This window comes from Dromaius novaehollandiae, chromosome 12 (genome assembly GCF_036370855.1).
Source record: "Dromaius novaehollandiae isolate bDroNov1 chromosome 12, bDroNov1.hap1, whole genome shotgun sequence".
In the NCBI taxonomy this organism is placed as follows: Eukaryota; Metazoa; Chordata; class Aves; order Casuariiformes; family Dromaiidae; genus Dromaius; species Dromaius novaehollandiae.
In genome coordinates this window covers 22,095,157-22,115,940 of record NC_088109.1, presented here as the reverse complement: position 1 = coordinate 22,115,940, position 20,784 = coordinate 22,095,157, and the positions used below count along the sequence as shown (strand labels likewise).

Below are 20,784 nucleotides of genomic sequence, written 5' to 3'. Positions count from 1 at the left end.
CTGCCCAAAAAATCATCTAACAACCAAAGCAGAACACAAGAATGTGTTTATTAGTATTTGGTAGGCACTAGTCAGCTGATATGTGACCAGTTAAGCCTTTACCATCTATGACTACTTACATCATAAGAAACCTGAAAATAATAATCTTCTACTATTCTCACACAAATACAGAGAGCACTACTACAGAATCTGAGCTAAACTACAATTCACCTTGTGCACAGTACGATTGATTAAAAACAATGCATATCCTAGATAACAGCTGTGATTTTTTCTGAGTAAAACCGAAACTTGCACTCTTCTTGCAAAAGTACGCTAATCAACTAAGCTGAATTTAAACTGTGCCCTTTACATTCACATAGACACAACTTCATTAAAGTCAGTTGAACTAATCATGCAGTCTAGATATATACACATATACCATGATCAGATCACAAGAACTTAATCAATCATAATCAGATTTTTCATTGTCCTAAAGGAATCAGATCACATATGATCTCTCAAATCAATTTAAAAAGTCATTTCTTTTGCTCACAAGGAGCAACTAAAATAGTATTTATACTATAGCAATAAATAGGCAGTCTGTGACCCTGCACATTACATAATTATGTGCTCTACTGTAAGCAAATGTGTAAACAAAGTCTATTAAATCTATGGGAATACTTACTCTTGAAGTTAATAACTAGTTAAATCATTTGCTTCTTCTATCCCAAATTCAAGCACCCTAAAAACAGCTTCCACACTGTTTTCAGTGTGCATCGGCTCAGACTTTTTAAGACAGGCAGATCACACTGCCTTATCCCTTCACGGTTGCAGTGCGGATGCGATCCGCTCTGGAGCGGTGCCTGCTGGTGCTGCTATTCCTCTCCAGGAAAGCATGCATCTCCTCTAGACTTTGCCCCCTCCTTTTTTTTTATGGGTACTCTCACTTAACTATGTCATATTGTATTTTGGAAGTAACTAACGCCATAAACGGTCTTTCAGCAAGGGTCCAACTGAACCATCAGACTCCTGCTTCTCAGTAAAGTAACTCCTGATGCTGTCAACGGTGCAGGATCATGCCCTGCCAGCAGAGGTGGAAAAAAGGCAGCTGGAGTGGCATGGTTTAAACACAGCATTATTCCTTTTCTATTCTGTAGTGCATGCCACCAACGCTTTGTGTTGCTGACCTCGTAAAAAGTACTTGAGAAGTCAGTAAAAAAGTTAGATAACGTCAAATTTTGGAACATGAAGATGCTCATTAAAATGCTCATTGAAATGGGACAGTTGTTTACTCTCTCCAGCAGAGTTTTATACTTTCCAGGCTCCTTCCTTCTGTGTTTTTGATTTCCATGATAATTGCAGAGATATGCCTTAAAGAAAAATGAGTTCAGGAGGTACAGTTGCCAGTGGAAATAATCCTGCTTTAATACACACATTTGAATTCTGTTCATGACCCATTCCCAGCCACAGTAAACATCTCTTGCATTCAGTAAGATAACAATGCTTGTAAGAAACCAACTGCTTTAATAAGTTACGGAATAAGAGCTCATAAAACAGGAACAGGCTTCCATTCAGAACATCTCTGTGAAATCATGAATCAAAGACACAAAGACATACCAAGTTAATTAGATATATGAGGTCACACTGACCATAATATAGCTGGAATGCAGAGGGGAAAACAGTCCTCCACCCACTGAAAGCACTCTACTCCTGTTTTTTTTTTTTTTTTTTTCCTGAAGTAATTACCACTTTTCTAAAAAATACACTCCAACTGGAAGGTACTGGAAAAGGGAACATAACACAGCATGGATCCAAACTTTTTCTGAAGTTCTGCTGAGTTAGCTTACACAGAAAAAAACTTTTAAAGCAGAAAGCTCCGCAGTTTAAAACCCACCGGTGCCGAACAGCTCAGAAGCTGCGGGCACGGCAGAGCACAGCCCTTCCCCTCCCCTCTCCCTTCGCCTCTAAATAAGAAAGCCGCACGAGTCCCGCGGCCGAGGCGGGCAGCCCGCCCCGCGGGTCGGGAACGAGCGGCACCGCACCGCGCAGCCCAGCCCGCGAGACAAGGCCAGAACCAACGGGAAGGCACCGATTCCGGCCCCGCGCGGCGCCGCGGAAAGGGGCCGGCGGCGAGCGCGGGCGGCGGCGAGGGGGCGGCGCGGCGTTACCTGGCGCCGGCGAGGCGGGCGGCGGGCGGGCTCCTGCGCGCCGGGCTGCGGCCGAGGCGCGGCTGGCGGCGGGCGGGCGGCGCGGCGGGGCGGGCGGGCGCGGAGGGCGCGGGCGGCGGGCGCGGCGGGGCGGCGGCGCTGCCCGCCAGCAGATAGAGCAGCAGCAGGCTGCCGAGGCACAGCAGCGCGGCCGCCACCTTGCACGAGAGCCGCATGGCGCGGCGGCGAGGCCCAGGCCCAGGCCGAGGCTCAGGCCCGGCGGCCGCCCCTGCGCCCGCCCGCCGCCGCGGCGGACATCGCCCGCGGCCCGGCGCGGCGCGGGGACGTGGCCGCCCGCCCCGGCGCGGCTCCCGGCTGCGGGGGCGGGGCCCGCCGCCCTACCGTACTGTCTGGAGTAGCCGCCCCGCCGCCCGCGCGCGGCTCTGGCGCCACCTGCCCCGCGGGCGCGCTGCGCCCGGGCAGCCGCGGCGCTGTGCGCGGCGAGGGAGCACAGGCGTTCACTCACCGCCCGAGGGGCTTTGGGCTCCTCTTCCCATGGCTGAGCGAGTCAGTCTGTGCAACACCGGCAGTTTCACAGAAATAACCCCTACACGCGTTTGCAATGGTTTACCAGCTTCGCGTGTGCAGCACGACAGAAATACAAGTGTTTACACCGCCCCAAGGAGCCGGAGTATAAGCTACACAGAGGATGGAGACAGCAGCCTCTGGAATGGGGAGGTTGGGGAAACCAGGGCCTTGCACATCCTTCGTGGCCTTAGTTGTCCGAACAAACTACAACTCCATGTGGTTGGTTTCACCCCCAGGGAATACCGGGCAGTAAAATGACCACAGTCTACTGGACTACACCAAAGCAGGGTTACACGGCTGATGCCCCATGTGCCTCACATGAAAACTAGATGTGCTCTCCATAGAGCTGTTTGATCTAGTAGTTTTAAAATAAATGGCTCAGTGCTACAATTGTAATGCGAATAACTCCACTGAAGTCACAACACTACCTGATGGAAAGGATTATGTTCCAGACACGTCACTGTACAGGCTGGGAGGCCCGAGTCTTTTGAACTTGCTGTAGATCTGAATGCTACCAAGGTAAGGGAGCAGCATATTGTAAATGATGCATCTCACGCAGAAGGGTGAATTGCCATGCATTCAGCTCTCCTGATACACAGCCTTACTCTGCAAAGTCAGGTTTACTTTCAGGCCAAATCTTCCAAGAGTTGGCCCTTCCAAACGTAAATGGCATTTGCTTGACAGTGAAGCTGTACAGCCTGGTCATTTTACATTGCTGTCACATCAAGCCCTGACTAATGGTATCCCAAAATGTGTTTAACCTTAGTAGCAATGAAAAGAATGCAATGAACAGTCGGTGTTTTAGAATTTCATCTGACTCAGATTCTGAGCAGATGTAAAAATATCAGTTACTTCATACTAAGAGAAAATAACAACACTAAATGACAAACTATAGAAAACCCACAATGCATAAAGCTACATCCTTTTCCGAGAATGTATATACTGCAAGAAAACCCCACCAAACTAATTCTTAATGAGAAAATGAGTATCAGTAACAACCCCCTGAAATGCCATATATATTGAGGGGCAAAACAGGCCTATACTATAAGATAAGACTGTAACCGTGACTCTGTCTTGAGAGCCAGGCTCCATTCAAAAGGGGTTGTAACAGAAATACGTCCTCTATACATAGGGGACAGAAAGGAAAATGTAGCACACGCTCTCTAGTGAGTTACAAATTTCAAAAATTCACAGTCTTACTACTGAGCTAAAAACCCAGACTAGCAAACAGTTGCTTATACGCTACTTCTGTGGTAGTTAGGTTGAACAACACCAAGGGCTTTTTTAACATACAACAGAGGACAAACAATATCCCTAGGAAGCTGTTCAAAAAAAGTAGTTTTGGCATGAAAGAAACCATTTGCCACAGGCACCACACCTTACATGCAATGCCTTACGTGCTTGCCTCTGCATTGTTCCACGATCCATGGATCTAACAATTCTCCTGCTCAGTGGTGGCAGGCTGGGCTTTCAGAGAGGTTCACAACCGCCTCTGCGTTACAGTTACTAATGCTACAGTTTGTGTTCTTCAGCCACTAAGAAGCTAAACTGTAATTTGATCTCTCACGCTCTACATAGAGCACTTCTGACATGCTCTCTACCAGGTAACACCAAAACAGGTAACACTAGGAAATACATTATATATTTACAGCCCTGACTATTAAGGTTCTATTCTTGCAAAGACTGTTTCAGATTAGATCCTGAGGCTATAAAGACCACCAGTATGCAGCTAGAAACCAGTTTAATACATGGTGTTATATCCTTTATCTAAAAAAGTAACAAAGAAGGTCTTTGTGATTCAGGAACCTTACCTCCTCTGGAGAAATAAAATCAGGAGAAGCTTCAATATCTTTGGATAATCATGACTGCAAGAGGAAAGAGCGAAAATAGAGCTATCATGGTATTATGGTCATAATACTTTTGTAAGTGAAACTGTTAAGGACTATAAAGTCCTGGAAAATTAAATCCATGGCTTGGAAAGCAAACTCAAATTAAAGTGCGTTAGATTTGGAGGAATGCTTCAGGACACTTAGACAAAAGAAGTTGAAATATTTGTATTTGTTCTCCAAGTCAACGGGGAGAACAGGATGAATTTTCGCCAAGAATGTGCAGTGATATATTCTGTTTCCATCTCAGGAAAATCCCTCAATTGTTCGTGTACACTGAAATTCTGCAAATTGTAAGTCTGACAACTTGCATAACTATTTCTAGGGCTTAGTATTTTATCAAAATTATAGCACTGGTAGTTTAGATAATGGAAACTGTTTTTTATTGTATTGAATTTCATAATGTATTTCACATAGAGGGAAACATACACTTACCTTATTTCCATTTCTTTCTTGGGCAGACTACTAGTTTTGTTCCTCTTGTTAAATGAAATGCATACTTTGTTTCTGATCACCATTTTCATGTGCATGCCAGCTATATTTCTAGGATGTATATTTAGGCACCTTAACCATGGGATTACACCAGGTTTACTTGCAATTATTAACCATGTAGAGTCAATTGCGCTTGCAAACTGCAAAGCTTTGTGTTTTTATTTTTCAAATGGACAGCAAATTTTACTAATTACTAGGCCAAAATGTTGTAGATGATGGATTGCCACTTTTCAGTGCTCCATTAAACACACAGCAGCCAAACTGACTTTGTCAGTAAGACGCGTCAAAAAATTTAAAATGGTCTTTCTACATTTCTAGATAAAACTTTTTCCTCATAGATCTAAAAATTCAGTATACCTTTTGCAGAAGAAGGCGATACAGGTTTCCTCCCGCAGGCCATCCTTGGCTGACAACACAAAATGGCCGATGTTTCTTCTCTCCTGAAATTAGCACACAAACATTTCTTTTATGGAGAAAGTATCACCAGACAAAAAGGGCTAGAAATTCTTAGGTTCTGGAAAGAAGAAGAAGGAAAAACACTGAGGTAGTGCTTTGGGAAGTGTCAGACAAGAATAAGCTTCCTGAGGAATTTTTCCTTGTCCTTCACAGATTTGTTCGGTGCAAATGTGAAGTTACCTGGAGATACTAGGACAGTGCCTACCGGTTCATAATTTAGCTTCCTGCCCGAAATTTGTACCACAGATCACACCAACAAGGCCCAAAAGCTGACTGATGCTCCAGTGCCCTGCGAATGCGCCAACCGCTGCCGAAACTCGGCGCCTCGCCCGAGGCCGAGCCCGCCCCGGAGGCGGTGTCACTCGTGATGGCGCCGCCTCTGGGCGGGGCGGCGCGGCCTTTCCGCCTCCCGCTGCGCTGCCGCCTGGCTGCGCATGCGCGGATCGCTGCGTGCCGCCATGCGCGCGCGGGGGCGGCCGTTGGGCGGCAGCGCGGTGAGCGGCGCGGAAACGGGCGGTGGTAGCGGAGCGCGGCGCCTGCGGCAGACAAGCCCGGCGGGAGCGCTCGCCGCCTTTCCTGCCGCGCGCCTACGCGTAGTCACCGCGGTGCCCCGCGGAGGCGGCCGGTCGGTCTAACGCCCGGCTCTGGGCAGCCGGGTCTGTTCGGCGAGCGACGCGCGGCCTGTTGGACCGGCGGGGAGGTGCCCGGGACCGGAGTTTTCTCGGCGGTTGCAGCGAGGTTACTGCGCCTGGAGAGGGTGAAAATGTTGAATTGCCATAAAACGGTACAGGGAGGCGAGGAATTTCGTGCCCTCCGCGTGAGGTAGGTGACTGCGCTGTGACGGAACGGGTCATCTCTTGGTTTAGCCCTGTTAGTGCTTGTGCTCTGCACTTCTTGGAGCTGTAAGAATGCGGGTTTGTTCAGTAAAGACAGCTCTGAAAGTCCGTGGAAAGTAGTTCTCTTCCAAATAATACTTCTGTTCTTCTAAACGTTTTATTAAAAAGACTTTCTGTCTTATACAGATAGTTTTCATTCTTTTTTTCCAGGTAAAACTCGTTCTAAATTAAAACTGAAGAAATGCCACTTGCATTTTGAAACTCTGGAAAAGTCAGACAAGTTGTGTACCGGAGGCTGGTGCTATATAAGCTCCTTCCCTTCCTGATAAATATATGCATTTGCCTATATGCGTATGTAGGATCCTGGATGTTGACCTAAACTCTCCTTAAAAACACTTAGTGAAGGAGATCCCAGACACTCCTTAGTCCAGTTACAACTAGTATATTGTTTAGGTTTTCTTTGACTGAATCATTAGCCTCCCCAAAATTGTTGGGGGAGTGTGAGGTTTCTAAGATGCTTGTTCAAGATTTCTGAAAGCACTGCAGCCTCATCAGAACGAAAGGTATGTTCACACTGGACCTTTGGAAGTCCCGGGTGTGTAAACTGCTTCTGTGTAAACTGTTAAGACAGCTCTTGCATCATGAGCCCAGTGCAAAGAGGCATCTTTGACTTACCGTGCATGTAACTAAACCAGAGGCTTACATATTAAAGCAGGCATGAAGAGTAGTACTCTTACTGCGTATGCTCAGGTCATCTCTTTGGGGTGTACTGAATCTAGTGTTTGTGTTCTGGGAAGTGTGTTTATAGATTGTGAAGTACAGTATTTTTCTCTTTCAGTGTCTTCTAATAGTGGTTTATCATCACTTCAGAAATGCAAATCTAACATCTGCTGCCTGGAAAACTGTAATCAACAGGTAAAAAAAAGCCCACAGGTTTTAAGACTGAACTTAATGTGCTTGGTATGCTGAATATAGTAGGTGCTTTCCAGTACTCCAGATGTTTGCATTCATTTACATTCTCTTTTTTCATTAAGAAGCAATGATTAAGTTGTAAAGAGATAGGACCTTGCTATTCTTGATGAGAGCACAGGGTTTTTTTATCATGAATGTTTTATTCTTGAGTACGTAGAAGATAATTCTGTGAAAATCTGAAATATTCTTCTTAAAAAAATTTTGAAAAAAACACTATTTACTATCATAAAATAGAAACTAAATAATCTTTTCTTTTGCTGTTTTGATAGGGCCGTGGAGTCAGTGGTTGCTTCTCCTGCTTGATTCATCATGATAACTCCAGCTTTTGAGCTGAGCCAGGATCCAGATTTTCTTACAATAATAATCAAAATACCTTATGCCAGAGCTTCAGAGTTTGATGTATATTTTGAAGGGGAAGATTTTAAATTTTATGCCAAACCTTACTTTCTCAGGCAAGTAGTGGAAGGATGTAAAAAGCTTTGAACTTCAAAAAATAAATAAAAATCAATGGAGAATGAACATTACCTTTGGGGCCCTCAAAACATGCTCCATCTGTAGCTGCCACAGTGATATGGCTTATCTTGTGGATCTGGCCTCTTTGTTTTAAGGTTTTAAACCACAAGTATGAAAGTGTTAAGAGAACCTTTGGCATGTAAAAGCTGATGAGCTCCTAACCTTTTTTATTTTCTGTTTCCTGAATTCTCAGGCATTCTTCTCCTCATGTTGCTTATATACAGTAGTAAACTACAAGCAAGATTTTAGTAGATTAGTAGAATGCAGTGAATTGGGTGAGTTTCTGTATCCTGTCACTGTAGGTTAGCTCAGAGTCTGTAAGTTACAAAAACTTCTGAGTGTTGCACATAGTACTAAGGACATCGTCTCTGTGGTGGCTGTGCCCTCATCTTAGCGGGGAGAATAGGAATCACAAGTTACCTCTGTCAGATACTGATCTCTTGTACCAGTACGTAGGGAGTAAGCTTTTGAAGTAGTATGCAAGGATTTAGGAGTGTAACTTCCATTAATATCAGTAGCAGTCACGTAGTTAAATCCTTCGTACTGCCTTTGGACTGTGCCTTAAGGTTTTATGGGTTGAGTTGCAGAATTAGTCAGGCATTCAATGAGACATCTTCGTTTTTCTTTTTTTCCTGCAGATTGACTCTTCCTGGAAGGATTGTGGAAGATGGTAGAGAAAAAGCATCTTATGATACAGACAAAGGTATCAGTTAATATTATTAGTGTATTTGTCACTGAAAATACAGTGCTAGCTCTTCAATAACATGCTTAATTGCACAGAACTTTTAATTTAAATACAGTATTTTATACTTTACTGAAGTTTCTTCTATTTTATGTGATACAAAACTCTTGTTCAGGATGCATTATACTTATTTCAGCTAATTAAGGACAAGAGACATGTCCATAATTGTCCTAATAATGATGTTTATGTACAAGTCCCCTTCATGCCCTATAGGCGTTAAATATGTTATTTTGCCAAGATCATTAGTCTAGTAAGTCCTCAAAGAAGTCGAGTAGTGCTGAGCAGAAATTAAGTAGTCCTGAGGCAATCTCTTGATTTAAGAGAGAAGACTTGAACCTTTCTCCACACCTTAAGGTGGAGGGCATTTCTGGAATAAATATATTCAGAAAGAAAATAAATACTGAAATAAAACCTATAGTTTGCTGCTTCCAAAGTCTTTATTATGTACTTAACTTACAACATGAATCGGCATGTTGAATATAGCTTCCTATGATCTTATTTTGATTACCTGGTTGGGGGAAGGATTCAAATTAAAATGAAGCTCATCTTCTGTTGGTTTATGTTATACAGTGTAAGTCAAGAGACCCCAACCAGTTAAATATGCTTTTTCATGCTGTGTTGTTAAAATCTTTGATTTTTGTGAAATTGGTAAAGGAAGTATAAAAACATGCACAGATACTGATGCATGATAAAATACTCTCTGCATGTATCCCAGTTTCTGTGAGCCTTTTTTGTAAGAAGAAAAATGTCCTTTTTAATTTATCATGGATATTTTAATGTAAGACTAATAACTATATACTGACTTTTCTTTAAGGAACTTTTACAATTCAGTTACCCAAGGAGATTCCTGGCCAATATTTTGAGGGACTGGATATGCTGACATCTCTTTTGGCACCAAAGAAGTTAAGATCAGCAAAACCTTTAGTGGAAGAGATAGGTACAACAAAAAATCTTTTATATTAGTGATACATATGTATAGTAAAATAATTATACAAACAGTTTGTCTTTCTACATATATCACTATGTAAGTCTGTTTCTGTTATTGTCTAGTCCAAGGTACAAGGAAAGTGAATGAATGTGGAAGTATGGATAAGTATCAGAGAGAACTTGTAGGTGATGTACTTTTCATGTTTGTAGCTTAGTTTCATGTATGCTTTTCCAAAATGTATGTTTAACACATGCTAAACCTCTGTAGATCCATAGCCCCTCTAGTGGCTGTATAATAAACACACATTTTGAGTGTTCTACTTCCTACAAGTCAGTACAACTAGTCTTTCAGCTCAAATAGTGGAAGCTTAAAAACAAAACAAAACAACACCACCACTCAGGTTCCAGTGGATGACCTGCTTAATGGCATCATTTCACAGACAAGAAGGTTTGACTATGTGATTAATTATGTGAATATCTGTTTTAAATTATTGATAATGTTACTTTGATCTTGTCAGGGTTATCTTAGAATAAATTTCTGTTCATGTTGAAGTCAGTGGAACCACTATTTCAGTCTTTGAGTAACTGAGTGTAAGTTTTCCTGGTCTCCGTTTTGAAAAGTTGGAGAATTTGGAGCAGGACCTATGGGTTACTGATGTAAGCATCTGCCTGTGTGAAACACTTTAATAATCAGTGAATGTTGTGGGTTTTTTTGTTTTTTTGTTTTTTTGTTTTTTTTAATTTTGGAAACTACTTCATGATTGTAAGAGTCAATCTAATCCAGTGGTCTAGTGTAAACTGTAATACAGCCATGTACTATCCTTCCGTGTTACAACAGAAGTAGAAAACATGGGGTTTGTGTGAAAGAAATTAATACTTTTGCACATTCTTAATGAGAAGAGTTATATATTTGAGAAAAATGCCATATGGAGATGGAGGCTGCAGAGATGCAGCAAAATCTGACAGATTGTGAACATCCACAGTTGGGAATATGTGTGTTGCATCAAAAAAGAAAACAAAACTGTTTTTCCTAGTCTTTGTATTGTTATATATGAATCAGGTCTGTTATACCTCATTTTCATTCAAACCACTCAATCAACTGGATAAGATGAAGGGAGATTAGGAGATGTGTTGTTCATGTGCATTTGGTGCCTTTTTTTTTCTGTTCTTCTATTTTCTGGAAATTATAGTTGATGCTGTCATATAAGACTTATTAAGAGATGTAGTAAATAAAAAGCTTGCTGTATTATCAATGTTTGTCTTGTAATTAAATCATATATGTTTTGTGTGATATGAGCTTGTAATCATTTTCTTTCTCTGACCATGCAATATATACAGCTGCCTCTGCTCAGTTGGAGGAGGAGGAGGAGGAAGAAGAATTTGACTGGGAAATTGAGCAGACCGCTTACGAAGAAACTGCAGAAAGCACTCTGCAACAACAGTACTGCTATGGATTTGGGAACTTGCACTCAGCGGTGTTCCAGCGACTGCAGGTAGGTGACTCCTCTGCCTCTTAAAAGTTCCAGATAATTTTAAGGTATATAGGCTTTCTGGTTGGATAGGCTTCCTGGCTTGTTCCATAGTAAAGAGAGGGTCATTTAATGACAGATGCTCTTCATTATCCTATTACATGACTGAATATATTCTGTTCTTCATATAATAGCACAGACAAACCCTTGTTCCTGCAGAAATAGGGGTGGTCAAGTGTGAGTTAACTGTGGTAGCTGAGGCAGTAGCCTGGTCTGTGTCTGCGGTAGGATCAATGGTAGAGGAAAGGGCCTAAGGGTCCCTGGCCTTAACAAAAAAAAAAAAGGGGGGGGGGGGGCAGAAATGGAACGTAACACCTGAAAGTGGACTGCCACTGCCAGCACAGTTCAGCTAGCCTTTAAAAGCACTGTGTGGAAAAAGGCTTGTATGAAGTTGGTCATGTGCCAGGTGAATAGTTCTGGCAAGTTGCAAACAGTCTTTAGGCTGTACCATTAACGCTCCTGCTTTTATTTAGCGTTGTCTCCTATTCTGACTTCAAATGTATTCAATGCCAACATAAAGTATATTTCAGATGCAATGAATTTTAAAACATACTTAAAATGAAAGAGATGATTCAAATAAAAAAAAGAAACAATTTTACCTAATACAAAATAAAGTTGCCTAATCTATAGGCTTTGTTATGGTTGTTGCATTCAAATATTTTCCATTGTGAAATTCGTAGTCATTTTTCCTTTTAGTTTTCATTTTAGCCTTCATTTCTTCAGAAGGCAATAACTTTTGAAATGTGCAGTCATCTTGTTCCACCTTGTGTATGTGAGGGTCTCTTTAAGTGTGCTTGACTCTATCTCACTTGCTAAAGCCGATTCAGATCTTCAGATGTAAAATAAGGTCATTAGCAGCTAAAATTCTAATTTCAGCAGTAAATAGATGATGTTCAGGAGACTAAGATATTTGAAAATGGGTTCCGCTTTATCATCCCTAAAGACCTTCAGCAATGAAGTCCTGGTTTTGTCTCCTTCTCTCTCCGGGAGTAGCACTTCATAACTGTAGCTGGCAGATTCCATACGAAAACGTTAATGGAATGTAAATAAATGTCCCTAGAGTCTGAACTAATTTTTTTGTTCTCTATTGCCTCTAAAATTAGGATTATAATCTGTCATGGGTTTACATATTTTGTTCAAAATGTTCTTCTACTATACTATTCTTTTGAAACTTTCTGCTTATCAGAGCCTGAACCTTTCAGAGAACTTTGCTTGAACTCTTTGAGCAGTATAATTGTATGATAAGCTTGCCCTGTTTCAAAAAGAGGTTGATCAGCTGACTGGAACACTGGCTGGGAATGCAGGCTTATTTTCTTGGTCAGTCTGTGTTATCTGAGATATGGGACACCTGTCTTGAAGTGATTTGAGATAAATACTTGGGGAGTTTTAGAAGAGAGAAGGGGTAGTTGTTATTGGAGACTGTGAGAGTAAAATGAGCATGGATTGTTTGCTGATAGTGCTGATTTCTTTTTCCCATTAATATAAATATTTTGCTTGATTTTTTTTTTTAAATACAACAACCTGAATTTGTATTCACAATTTAGAAAATGATTTTGAAAAATATTGTATGACAAATTGTCCGTACATACATAGTGCAGTTTGTTAAACAGTAGCAATCTGGTTTATTCATTATTACCTGCTAATGTGTTTATAGTATGTTTTTTCCATAATTGAATTATTAGAGATTAAAGCTCTTCATAGGATTAGACTCTTATAAAATATTGCATGAAAAGGACAATGCTGAATTATTCATTTAGATATGATATTTCACTTTATTTTATTCAACACAATGAAGTTTACTGGCTGAGATTGGGATTCTTCAAGGTCTGTGTGCTTGATTTATGATGAATTTACTGTGGCTATACTGATGCACTGAAGTTTCCTTTTGTAGATTAATTTGTAGGATAGGAGCTTTAAAATGCAGTCATTCTGCTTTTGTATGTTCAACAGTTTCTCTAATTCATGGATAGATGAGAGTTAATAGGGCCTGCCTGCCTTATGATAAAGGCCTGAATAGAATTCATGAAATTTGAAGCTTCTTAGAATTCATAATAATTGAAATTCCATAGAATTTGGATGTCCAGTTGCACGACGGAGTTTGAATTGAAAGGGTATGCAGATGTTTTAAGATTGTGCCTAGTTTTCAATAATGCATATCAAGAGATGAGAAATTCTAGTTAGAACTCCTCTATTTTAACAGAGCCCATTATTATTATCATTATTTTTTGCACTTGTGTTAAAAGTGAAGGCATAGTATGACATGTAGTATATTACCTTTTCATAAGGGAGGTTGAACAGTGCCTTAGCACTTCACTTTAATGACAATAGACTTCCCTCCTAAACTTTTATTAAAGAATTCTTGTACGTTGTATCTTTGGCTTGATCATCTAATCTTATTGCATTTTCAGGATGAACTCAGTGATGTTATTGACATTAAGGATCCAGACCGAGTGCCTGTAGATGAACGCAGGAGGAAACGCCTGGCAGCTGAGGCTGCCAAGTTTGATCCTGATCATTACCTGTAAGTACTGATTTATTTCACCTGGTCAAGTGAAAGTACCTCACTTGAAATAAGTTCACTGTTTCATTTAATAGATGATGGTTTTAAGATTGCTTTTGGAAATACTGGCTTTACTTTTTGTCTGTCTGGCTCTTTGTCTTCTTGCAGTAGGCATTAGAGGGTATTCAGAAGAGTGACAGTGACACAAGACATTGTATACCTGTTTTGCAGTTACTTTACTGGTTAGCTAAACGCAGCAGCCCCACTTCAGTGGAGACTGACTTTTGTGCACTGTTGCAGAATCTTGTTTCATAGTTGACCTTTTCAGCATCAGAGTAGCCAAACCCTGCCAGCGTTCTGGGTTGCAGATGTCATGGCTTTTTCTCCTCGTGAAACAATGGTAACTGATCCATCCTAGTCGATAAGGAAGTAGATGTTCCCTTTTAAGTAGATCCTGGTATTTTTCCTTAGAGATTTGAAATCATGTAACTTTGGCTTAAACCATTTTGGGCTTTGCCTGTATCAGATAAAACCTGTTTTTCAACAGAATGAGAAAAACTCTCAAACAAAACTTCATTTCTTTGTGCTTCTTCCTATGTAATGAAGGTGGAAATGATTCGTTGTGCCCTTCAAGGACAGTATCTCCAAACTGGAATATTTCAAATCAAGGGAAGTGCAGGAACTTTCAGAAAAAATACACTAAGTTTAAATTGTCAGAACTACTTCCTGTAACACTGATTTACTGGGAAATGGGTATAGGCCCCAGTAGGGAGAATTAATATTTGTGTTGTATTTTGAGGAAGAAGAGGGATCTTGGTGGCTTTTTTTCTTTTGTATTTAGATATTTTGAAGCACAGCCACAGGAATTGCTCTGTTTGTTCTGAAATACATAGGCTTAACCCATTTGAAGTATTTCCAGCATAGCTCTGGAGGGAACGGTGGCAAGCAGAAGTATTCTGTTGGTTTTAAGGAAAATGCATACCTTTTAAAAAGACACCGAAGGCATTGGAGAAGCTGTTAATGTGAGAGTACAGCAAATTACAATCTGCCTTCAGTGAACTGGGCAGGTTTTGTATAATGATTAAGAAGTTGTTAAGAAATACTTCCTGCATTTTTATAGTTCTCATTTTTCATTCTATTGTTTGGCTTGAAGGAAAAAAATGAAGATAAGAGGAGGCTTAGGACTTGAATCCTTTAATATAAATCCTTCCAGACTTACTATGTTGAGTTTCTACCACAGTGGCTTTGTGCTGAAATGGCGCTACATCTTTTACAGGATTCACGTACAGCTCTTCTTTTTCCACCTTGCTACTGCATACCTTCTGTTTACCCAAAAGTCAGTTCCCAGCCCTACTTTCAGATCTTTGCTCTCCAGCTGCATACATCTCCTCTCCAAAGTATGCTTGCTTTGAAAATAGGAGAACTTCCTAATGAAGTCAAGTTTGCTGCCAGAGCGATATTCTCTGAGAAGTCCTCTCTTTGAAATGTTTTTTTCTTTAGATGGATTCAAAACAAACAAGATCTATTCACCTTTATGTCATGCTACAAACTCATCAACTTCCTAGGCTTCTGGGCAGCCTTGGAAAAGTTGAGGAAGTATGGGAGGGGTACTGTAAGATAAAAGAATACTGTTGTTTATGCTTTAATAATGAGTATTTTCTGGTTTTAAGTTGAAGAGCAGATACTGGCCAGGTTTGTTCTTTGGGATTGTATTTCTAACACATGGGAAATAACTTGGAGCCAAATTAGGTGTATTCCTTCTGTGCATAAAAATATACCCACATGTGCTATAAACTGTGAAATAAACAGCACATGACTCTCTTTCCAGAGCTGATTTTTTTGAAGATGAAGCTATTCAGCATGTTTTGAAATATCAACCATGGTGGATTGATGCCCATAAAAAAAAGATGGCCTTGCAGGAAGAAAGCCATCAGGAACATGACAGGCAAACTTTTGGTAAGAACGTATCTGTGTCAATTAATTGTTGTGATTCCAGGTCATGTACTATGTTACTGTTCTAAAAACAAACAAACAAAACTGGTTTTAGCCTACAATTTTCAGTCTTAAAACTGCTGTCCTTCATAGAGGAAAGAAGTATTCTGCATCATGCCTTTCTTTTTGAAAGACAGTTACATACTGAAATCTTTGAGAGCGCTGATTGCTGGAGCTCACAATATACGATAAAGTGGTCATTTCATCTTAAGCATTTATCTGTTAGCTTTTTGTAGGCTCGGATGTGATCTCTTTTTGTCTCCATAACATATTTCAGAGTTAACCCTTCTTAAAGGCCGACTAGAATTTCAGCTCTCTATGCAGAGAAAATTCCCTTTTGAGGGTGTGCTGTAATTTTTAAGATTTCATATGAGCTGCCAGTGTCAGTAAGTCATGGCATTTGTAATCAAATCAAAACCATCTTTGTGTAGCTATTTTAATAGAAAGTGGGTCCTTTGTGTGTTGGTGGTGCTTATCTCTTTTCAGACTTGCAACTTATTGTTCTCCCTTTCCTGGCTGTATTTCCAGGGGGAAAGTTGTCATAACTATTTTTATTTACTTACAAACATGGTGCAGACACTTTGCAGCAAGTCCTCCAAGAATCAGTTGGGGAAGACTGACCTAATATCAGCCTGTATTTCTGTGGTGTGCGTGTCTTCTGTAGGATGTTCTATTTTATTTGTACAGTACCACAGATGCTCGTGGCTCTTATTATTCTATTGCTATTTTTATGGATTCTAGAGACTTTTTTCTAAGGGAAAGTCTTCATGTTTCCTTTTAGAAACTAAAAAGGATGGTTTCAGGATTAGCAAGTGAACCTGTTACAGTATTGGTAATGGATAACTGAGATTACTTTTTGTAGTACTTTCTGCAATCATTGTGTACAATTTATTATGCATATTCTTTTATTGTCCTTTGCTCATTTCCTATGTAGTATGAAATCTAATGTTACTAAAGTAGATAATGATAATCCCTTCAGCAGAGGTTCTTCAACAAATGTAATTTTACTGTACTAGTAATACCCTGCCCTTCCACACTTGATACAGGGGTAGAGCAATAGAATTTGGGTGAATGCTGTATATTTCACTGTGGATGTTATTTGATCTCTCTTCAGCCTTTGAAGCCAGAAATTGTTGATTTTATCCATAACAAGCATTTGATTTAAAAAGCATTGGACAAAGATACAAGAGGCTTGGAAATGGAATAATGAGGAGTTCTTTTGTTTATTATCACCCTTTCACTTCTTAGTCAATGAAATGTTGATGTTTACCTGTGTTAAGGAATACAATGAAAATGAAGAGCAGCTGAATGACTTTATTGATGAAAAATATTTTTAATTCAAATTAAGGTCCTGAAGAAAAACATGTATGTTATTGTACTTTATGGGCAGTAACAATAGGCAAAGTACCCAAAAGTCTGGTAATCCTGCTGGTAAAAGTCATGCAGGAATTGGGACTGCACAAAAGGTTTCTCTAAACCATTTGTTTTAACTTTTTTTTTTAATGTGGATGATCAAAAAAACCTTAGACCGTTTACCTTCATGTGGCTGGGTAAAGAGGCTCATATGGTTTGGGGATCTTCAGCAAATCTGAGTAAGATAACGTCTGCTGTTTGTGTTATGTAATGACAGCAACCCTTGCTGCCCCTTTTTTGTTAACTTAAAAAGTCCTTACTTTTGCTAACATAGTTACTGTTGTTTGAATGGAAACAGTAGCTAATAATGGCAAACTGAATGAGCATCTGAAACCAGTGGAGACTCTTAAACCTGAGTGAGTTGTGTTAAAAGAAACCACCATGAGAGGGAGTACAGGTTCCACTTGACGGTCTCTTACGAGTGAAAATAGAAAAGAGCAGGAGGTAGATCTGGGCTATTGGATCTGGAATCTGATGATCAGTTGGACGAATTCCCTGTGTTTTGTATTGTTTTTGTGCTTTTTCCTGTCAATGGGATAGTCCAGCTAGTCTGACTTACAAGTTCGGGACTTCTTACAAGCTGAATGCATTGATCTGCAGTAGTACATATTTCATTTTGTGCACTTAATAAGTGGAAGTGGCGTGGAATAGACACAAACAAAATGAAGACTCTGCTAAATGAAGGACCTTCTTTACTAGCTGAGAAATTTTGCCTCATTTCCACTGGAACGAGAGAAATATCTGCATGCATTAAGCCAAGGCATGCTATATCCCTAAACCAATAAAGAGACTGTCGTTGGTCTTAGCTTGTGCTTATAGTAAGAAGCATGAGAACGCTAGTGGTTAAGCTATAAAAAGCCAAAGGGTGCTAGAGCACAGAAGATGAAGGGGCACAAACTTTGTATGCATTGCAGTATATTTTAAGAGGTGTTATGAAGTGATGTTTGGTGATTCTTTCAGCCTCTGCATGCATGTATCCCACGCAGGTAGGTGTGAGATCAAACTTTTTTTATATAATAATCAGATTCAAGTGTTCTCTTAACTTCTGGACCTGTTTGAGGGCATAAAGGAGGAGGGCCCAAGATCCTCACTCAGGTTCTTTTTACTGCCTATGGAAGAAGCGAGGCTTAAAATGAGGAATACTCAGACTGCTGCAGTCTTCCTTCCAAAGTCACGTGTCGTGTGTGTGTGTAAAGAAAACTTCTAAAATAAGAAAAGGGGTACTTTCCTTCATCTTTCCTCTCCTTTTCCTAATCTTCAGAGATTTTGATGAGGTACAACTCATGATAGGCTTACTGCTCTGGTCAGCTTGCACAATTATTTCTGTCTTCTGTGAAGAAAAGTTACGTTCTTGATTAAACATATGCAGTCTCAAGCCTTTACCCAAGAATGTGGACACACAGAGATATGATAGAAATCATGTCACCAGAGATGCTGCATCTTGAACTGGAGAAGCCTGCCTCTCTCAAACATGGGATGGTGTATATTTTGTTGCAGATAAGACTGTTGAATAAGTGATATGAAAGTAGGAGTGATGATAACGAAATTGAAAGGAGGTGACAGTACAGCCTACCGTGGTATTGGGGTATTGGCACTACAATTTGCCACCTGGTGTTTCCGTAGTCTCTGTATTTTGTGCTCCATTGCTGTGGCCATTAGGACAGTTCCCACCTAAGCTGTGTCTGTGGAATCCCTACTGTCATGCTGGGAACTGATGTCTCAAGTTACTACATGAAAAAGTGAATTTAGGGGGAAAGTGACATTAGCATGTTTATTAAAAATTTTCATATTCAAAAGCACCGAATCAAGAAAAACTTTTCTTTCTTCCTCTTGCTGATTTATAGTGATGTCTGTTTTTCATCTTAATTGTTTTCTTGGAGCCAAATGCTTGATTACTTTTTATAAAGTCTTTGGCTACAAGGAGTAATTAGAAATACAGATCACTTATTTTTTTGCATGGTGTTAAAATTAACTGAAGACTTTGCTTGATTACTGCTCTTATTTTCATCCTTGGTGATTTTTCTCTTGTTTTACCTCATCTATTTCTTTTTTTTTTTTTTGGTCTCATTACCAGTTTTTTCTTTTTTTTCTTTTTCTTTTTTTTTTTTTTTGTCGGCTATTCTCATTAGCATTTACTGTCTTCGGTTCTCTTCTGTCCTCTCCTTGAATCTATTTTTAATTAACCTTTTCTTTTTCTTCCATTATTCCAGCTTTTGTGCATGGTATGTGGTTTTTGTCAGTCTTTAATTTCCTCTTTGATTGTACTAAGTGTCTTTATTTATTTTACTGGGTATTACAATCATTTTCTTGTGTCTTCTCCCTGCCACCAGCTCTTTGACCATCAGGCAACTAAGATAATTGTCTTTGCTGCAGTATGGCTGAGGTATCAGAAGAAATATTACAGAGCAGGTTTCACCGTTGTATTTGTAGCAAAATATCATTTCAGGAGTGGACACTTTCTAAAGCTGACAGGGCCAGATCTTATTCTCTCTTATAATGTCTAACTCACGTCAAATAATACTCTGTAAAGCTTAACTAATTACACAGCCTTTCCCATGAGGGAATAAAACTCTCAAAAAACCTCTCTTCTGCAGCTGAAGTTGATATTAGTTTTGCTTCTGGAGATGCTAGAAGACAGGTTTTATATTTTGTAATGGTCATGTTCAACTTAGTTAGAGGTTCATTTTTATTCTATTTCAAATTGCACAACAGTAAAAACTCCATTTTAGGCAATGCAATAATCTTCAAAGGTTCAGGCTGACATATGTATTTAATATAGCATTAATGTGATCCAGAGATAATTTACTTCGTTTACAGCTCTCTCTCTCTGATCTCTTTTTAGAATAAGAATTTCTTTTTAAAGATCCACCTTTCAGTAGGACTCTGAATGCTCAAATATATAGCATTACTGGTAGTTTTTCAAGTTTAAGATGAATCACTTCACCAGATTTCCAAAATTGTTCTCTGTATCTGTTTTACTCAGTCTTCCTGGCCTTCACAGTATGTGTACCTCAGTGGCACTCTCCTGTGGCAGAGCAAGTATTTTTCGTGTGAGAAAGAATTACTGTTTATTCATGCAAAATTCTTAAAATGTAAAGGATAAGTCCCTGTTGTAAAGTATCACTGACTTTAAAAGGTGACAACAGTAAGATACAGAAGAAAGAATGATGCATGTCCAGTATGGTTTATAGGAACTGCAGACTTGTTAAAGAGTCATGACAAAAATCAGTCGAAGTCCAGTGACTTTATGGAGAATGACTGCAGGCAGAAGATCAAAAGTGTTGTGAAGGAAATGTGCTGTAGATGTTGGTTTGAGAATTAGAGAAGGGTGGAGGCTTGACATCAAAGGCAAAAACTTTTGGTTGGAGCTAAAATTTGAATGGAGCAATTGTAAAGATCATGTAAGTGGAGGGATGAACAAAATAAACTTGACTGATCGCAGTTCAGAGTGAATATAGGTGTACAGAGGGATACAGTTCAGTGTTTTTAGGATTCTGGGGCTCACTTCCTAAAAAACTGAGGCTTGTCTGATCATGTTCTTCTTGACAGAGCTTTGGAGGTCTCGAAGATGGCTCACTCCTACAAGTTCCTCAAAATGACCCCACGTGGAAGGGAAAGAGTGCCTTTATTGAATCTTCAGTGCCAGTTCCACTCTTTTTAGACACTGCAGAATCCATACAGGGAAGAGATATTATCAATGCACATCAGCACTGTGAAAAGATTCAACAACCTTTTATACCGTATCAGACAGCAAAAAGATTCAATCACAAGAGAAATCAATGGAAAATCAGCTTCATTAGTTGTTACCCACT

At 40.0% G+C, this 20,784-nt stretch overlaps 2 protein-coding genes across 7 annotated transcripts in view; one reads left to right on the top strand and one right to left on the bottom strand.

Annotated features, from left to right (window-relative positions):
* The window catches only part of GXYLT2 (glucoside xylosyltransferase 2), a 29,363-nt gene extending 23,849 nt beyond the window's left edge, over positions 1–5,514 (bottom strand). Inside the window, exons 1-2 of one of the 3 annotated variants that reach the window (XM_026110768.2) lie at positions 5,450–5,514; positions 4,526–4,579 (exon numbers count right to left, since the gene is read on the bottom strand). Coding sequence is in view for 2 of the 3 variants with exons in the window: in XM_064519209.1 (XP_064375279.1) it covers positions 2,148–2,362 (215 nt within the window). In the remaining variant the exon portion in view is untranslated. Of the gene's footprint in view, positions 1–2,147; positions 2,522–4,525; positions 4,580–5,449 lie in introns of those variants that run through there. The other 2 variants (XM_064519210.1, XM_064519209.1) reach the window with 2 other exon arrangements.
* A 428-nt stretch (positions 5,515–5,942) lies between these two features.
* Positions 5,943–20,784, top strand: part of SHQ1 (SHQ1, H/ACA ribonucleoprotein assembly factor) — a 66,389-nt gene continuing 51,547 nt past the window's right edge. For 3 of the 4 annotated variants that reach the window (XM_064519208.1, XM_026110422.2, XM_026110405.2), the window contains exons 1-8: positions 5,943–6,370; positions 7,223–7,299; positions 7,626–7,808; positions 8,508–8,572; positions 9,426–9,548; positions 10,877–11,031; positions 13,476–13,588; positions 15,396–15,523. In XM_064519208.1, coding sequence (XP_064375278.1) covers positions 7,666–7,808; positions 8,508–8,572; positions 9,426–9,548; positions 10,877–11,031; positions 13,476–13,588; positions 15,396–15,523 — 727 coding nt within the window. In that variant the 5' untranslated portion in view covers positions 5,943–6,370; positions 7,223–7,299; positions 7,626–7,665. Of the gene's footprint in view, positions 6,371–7,222; positions 7,300–7,625; positions 7,809–8,065; positions 8,145–8,507; positions 8,573–9,425; positions 9,549–10,876; positions 11,032–13,475; positions 13,589–15,395; positions 15,524–20,784 lie in introns of those variants that run through there. The other variant, XM_026110414.2, reaches the window with a different exon arrangement.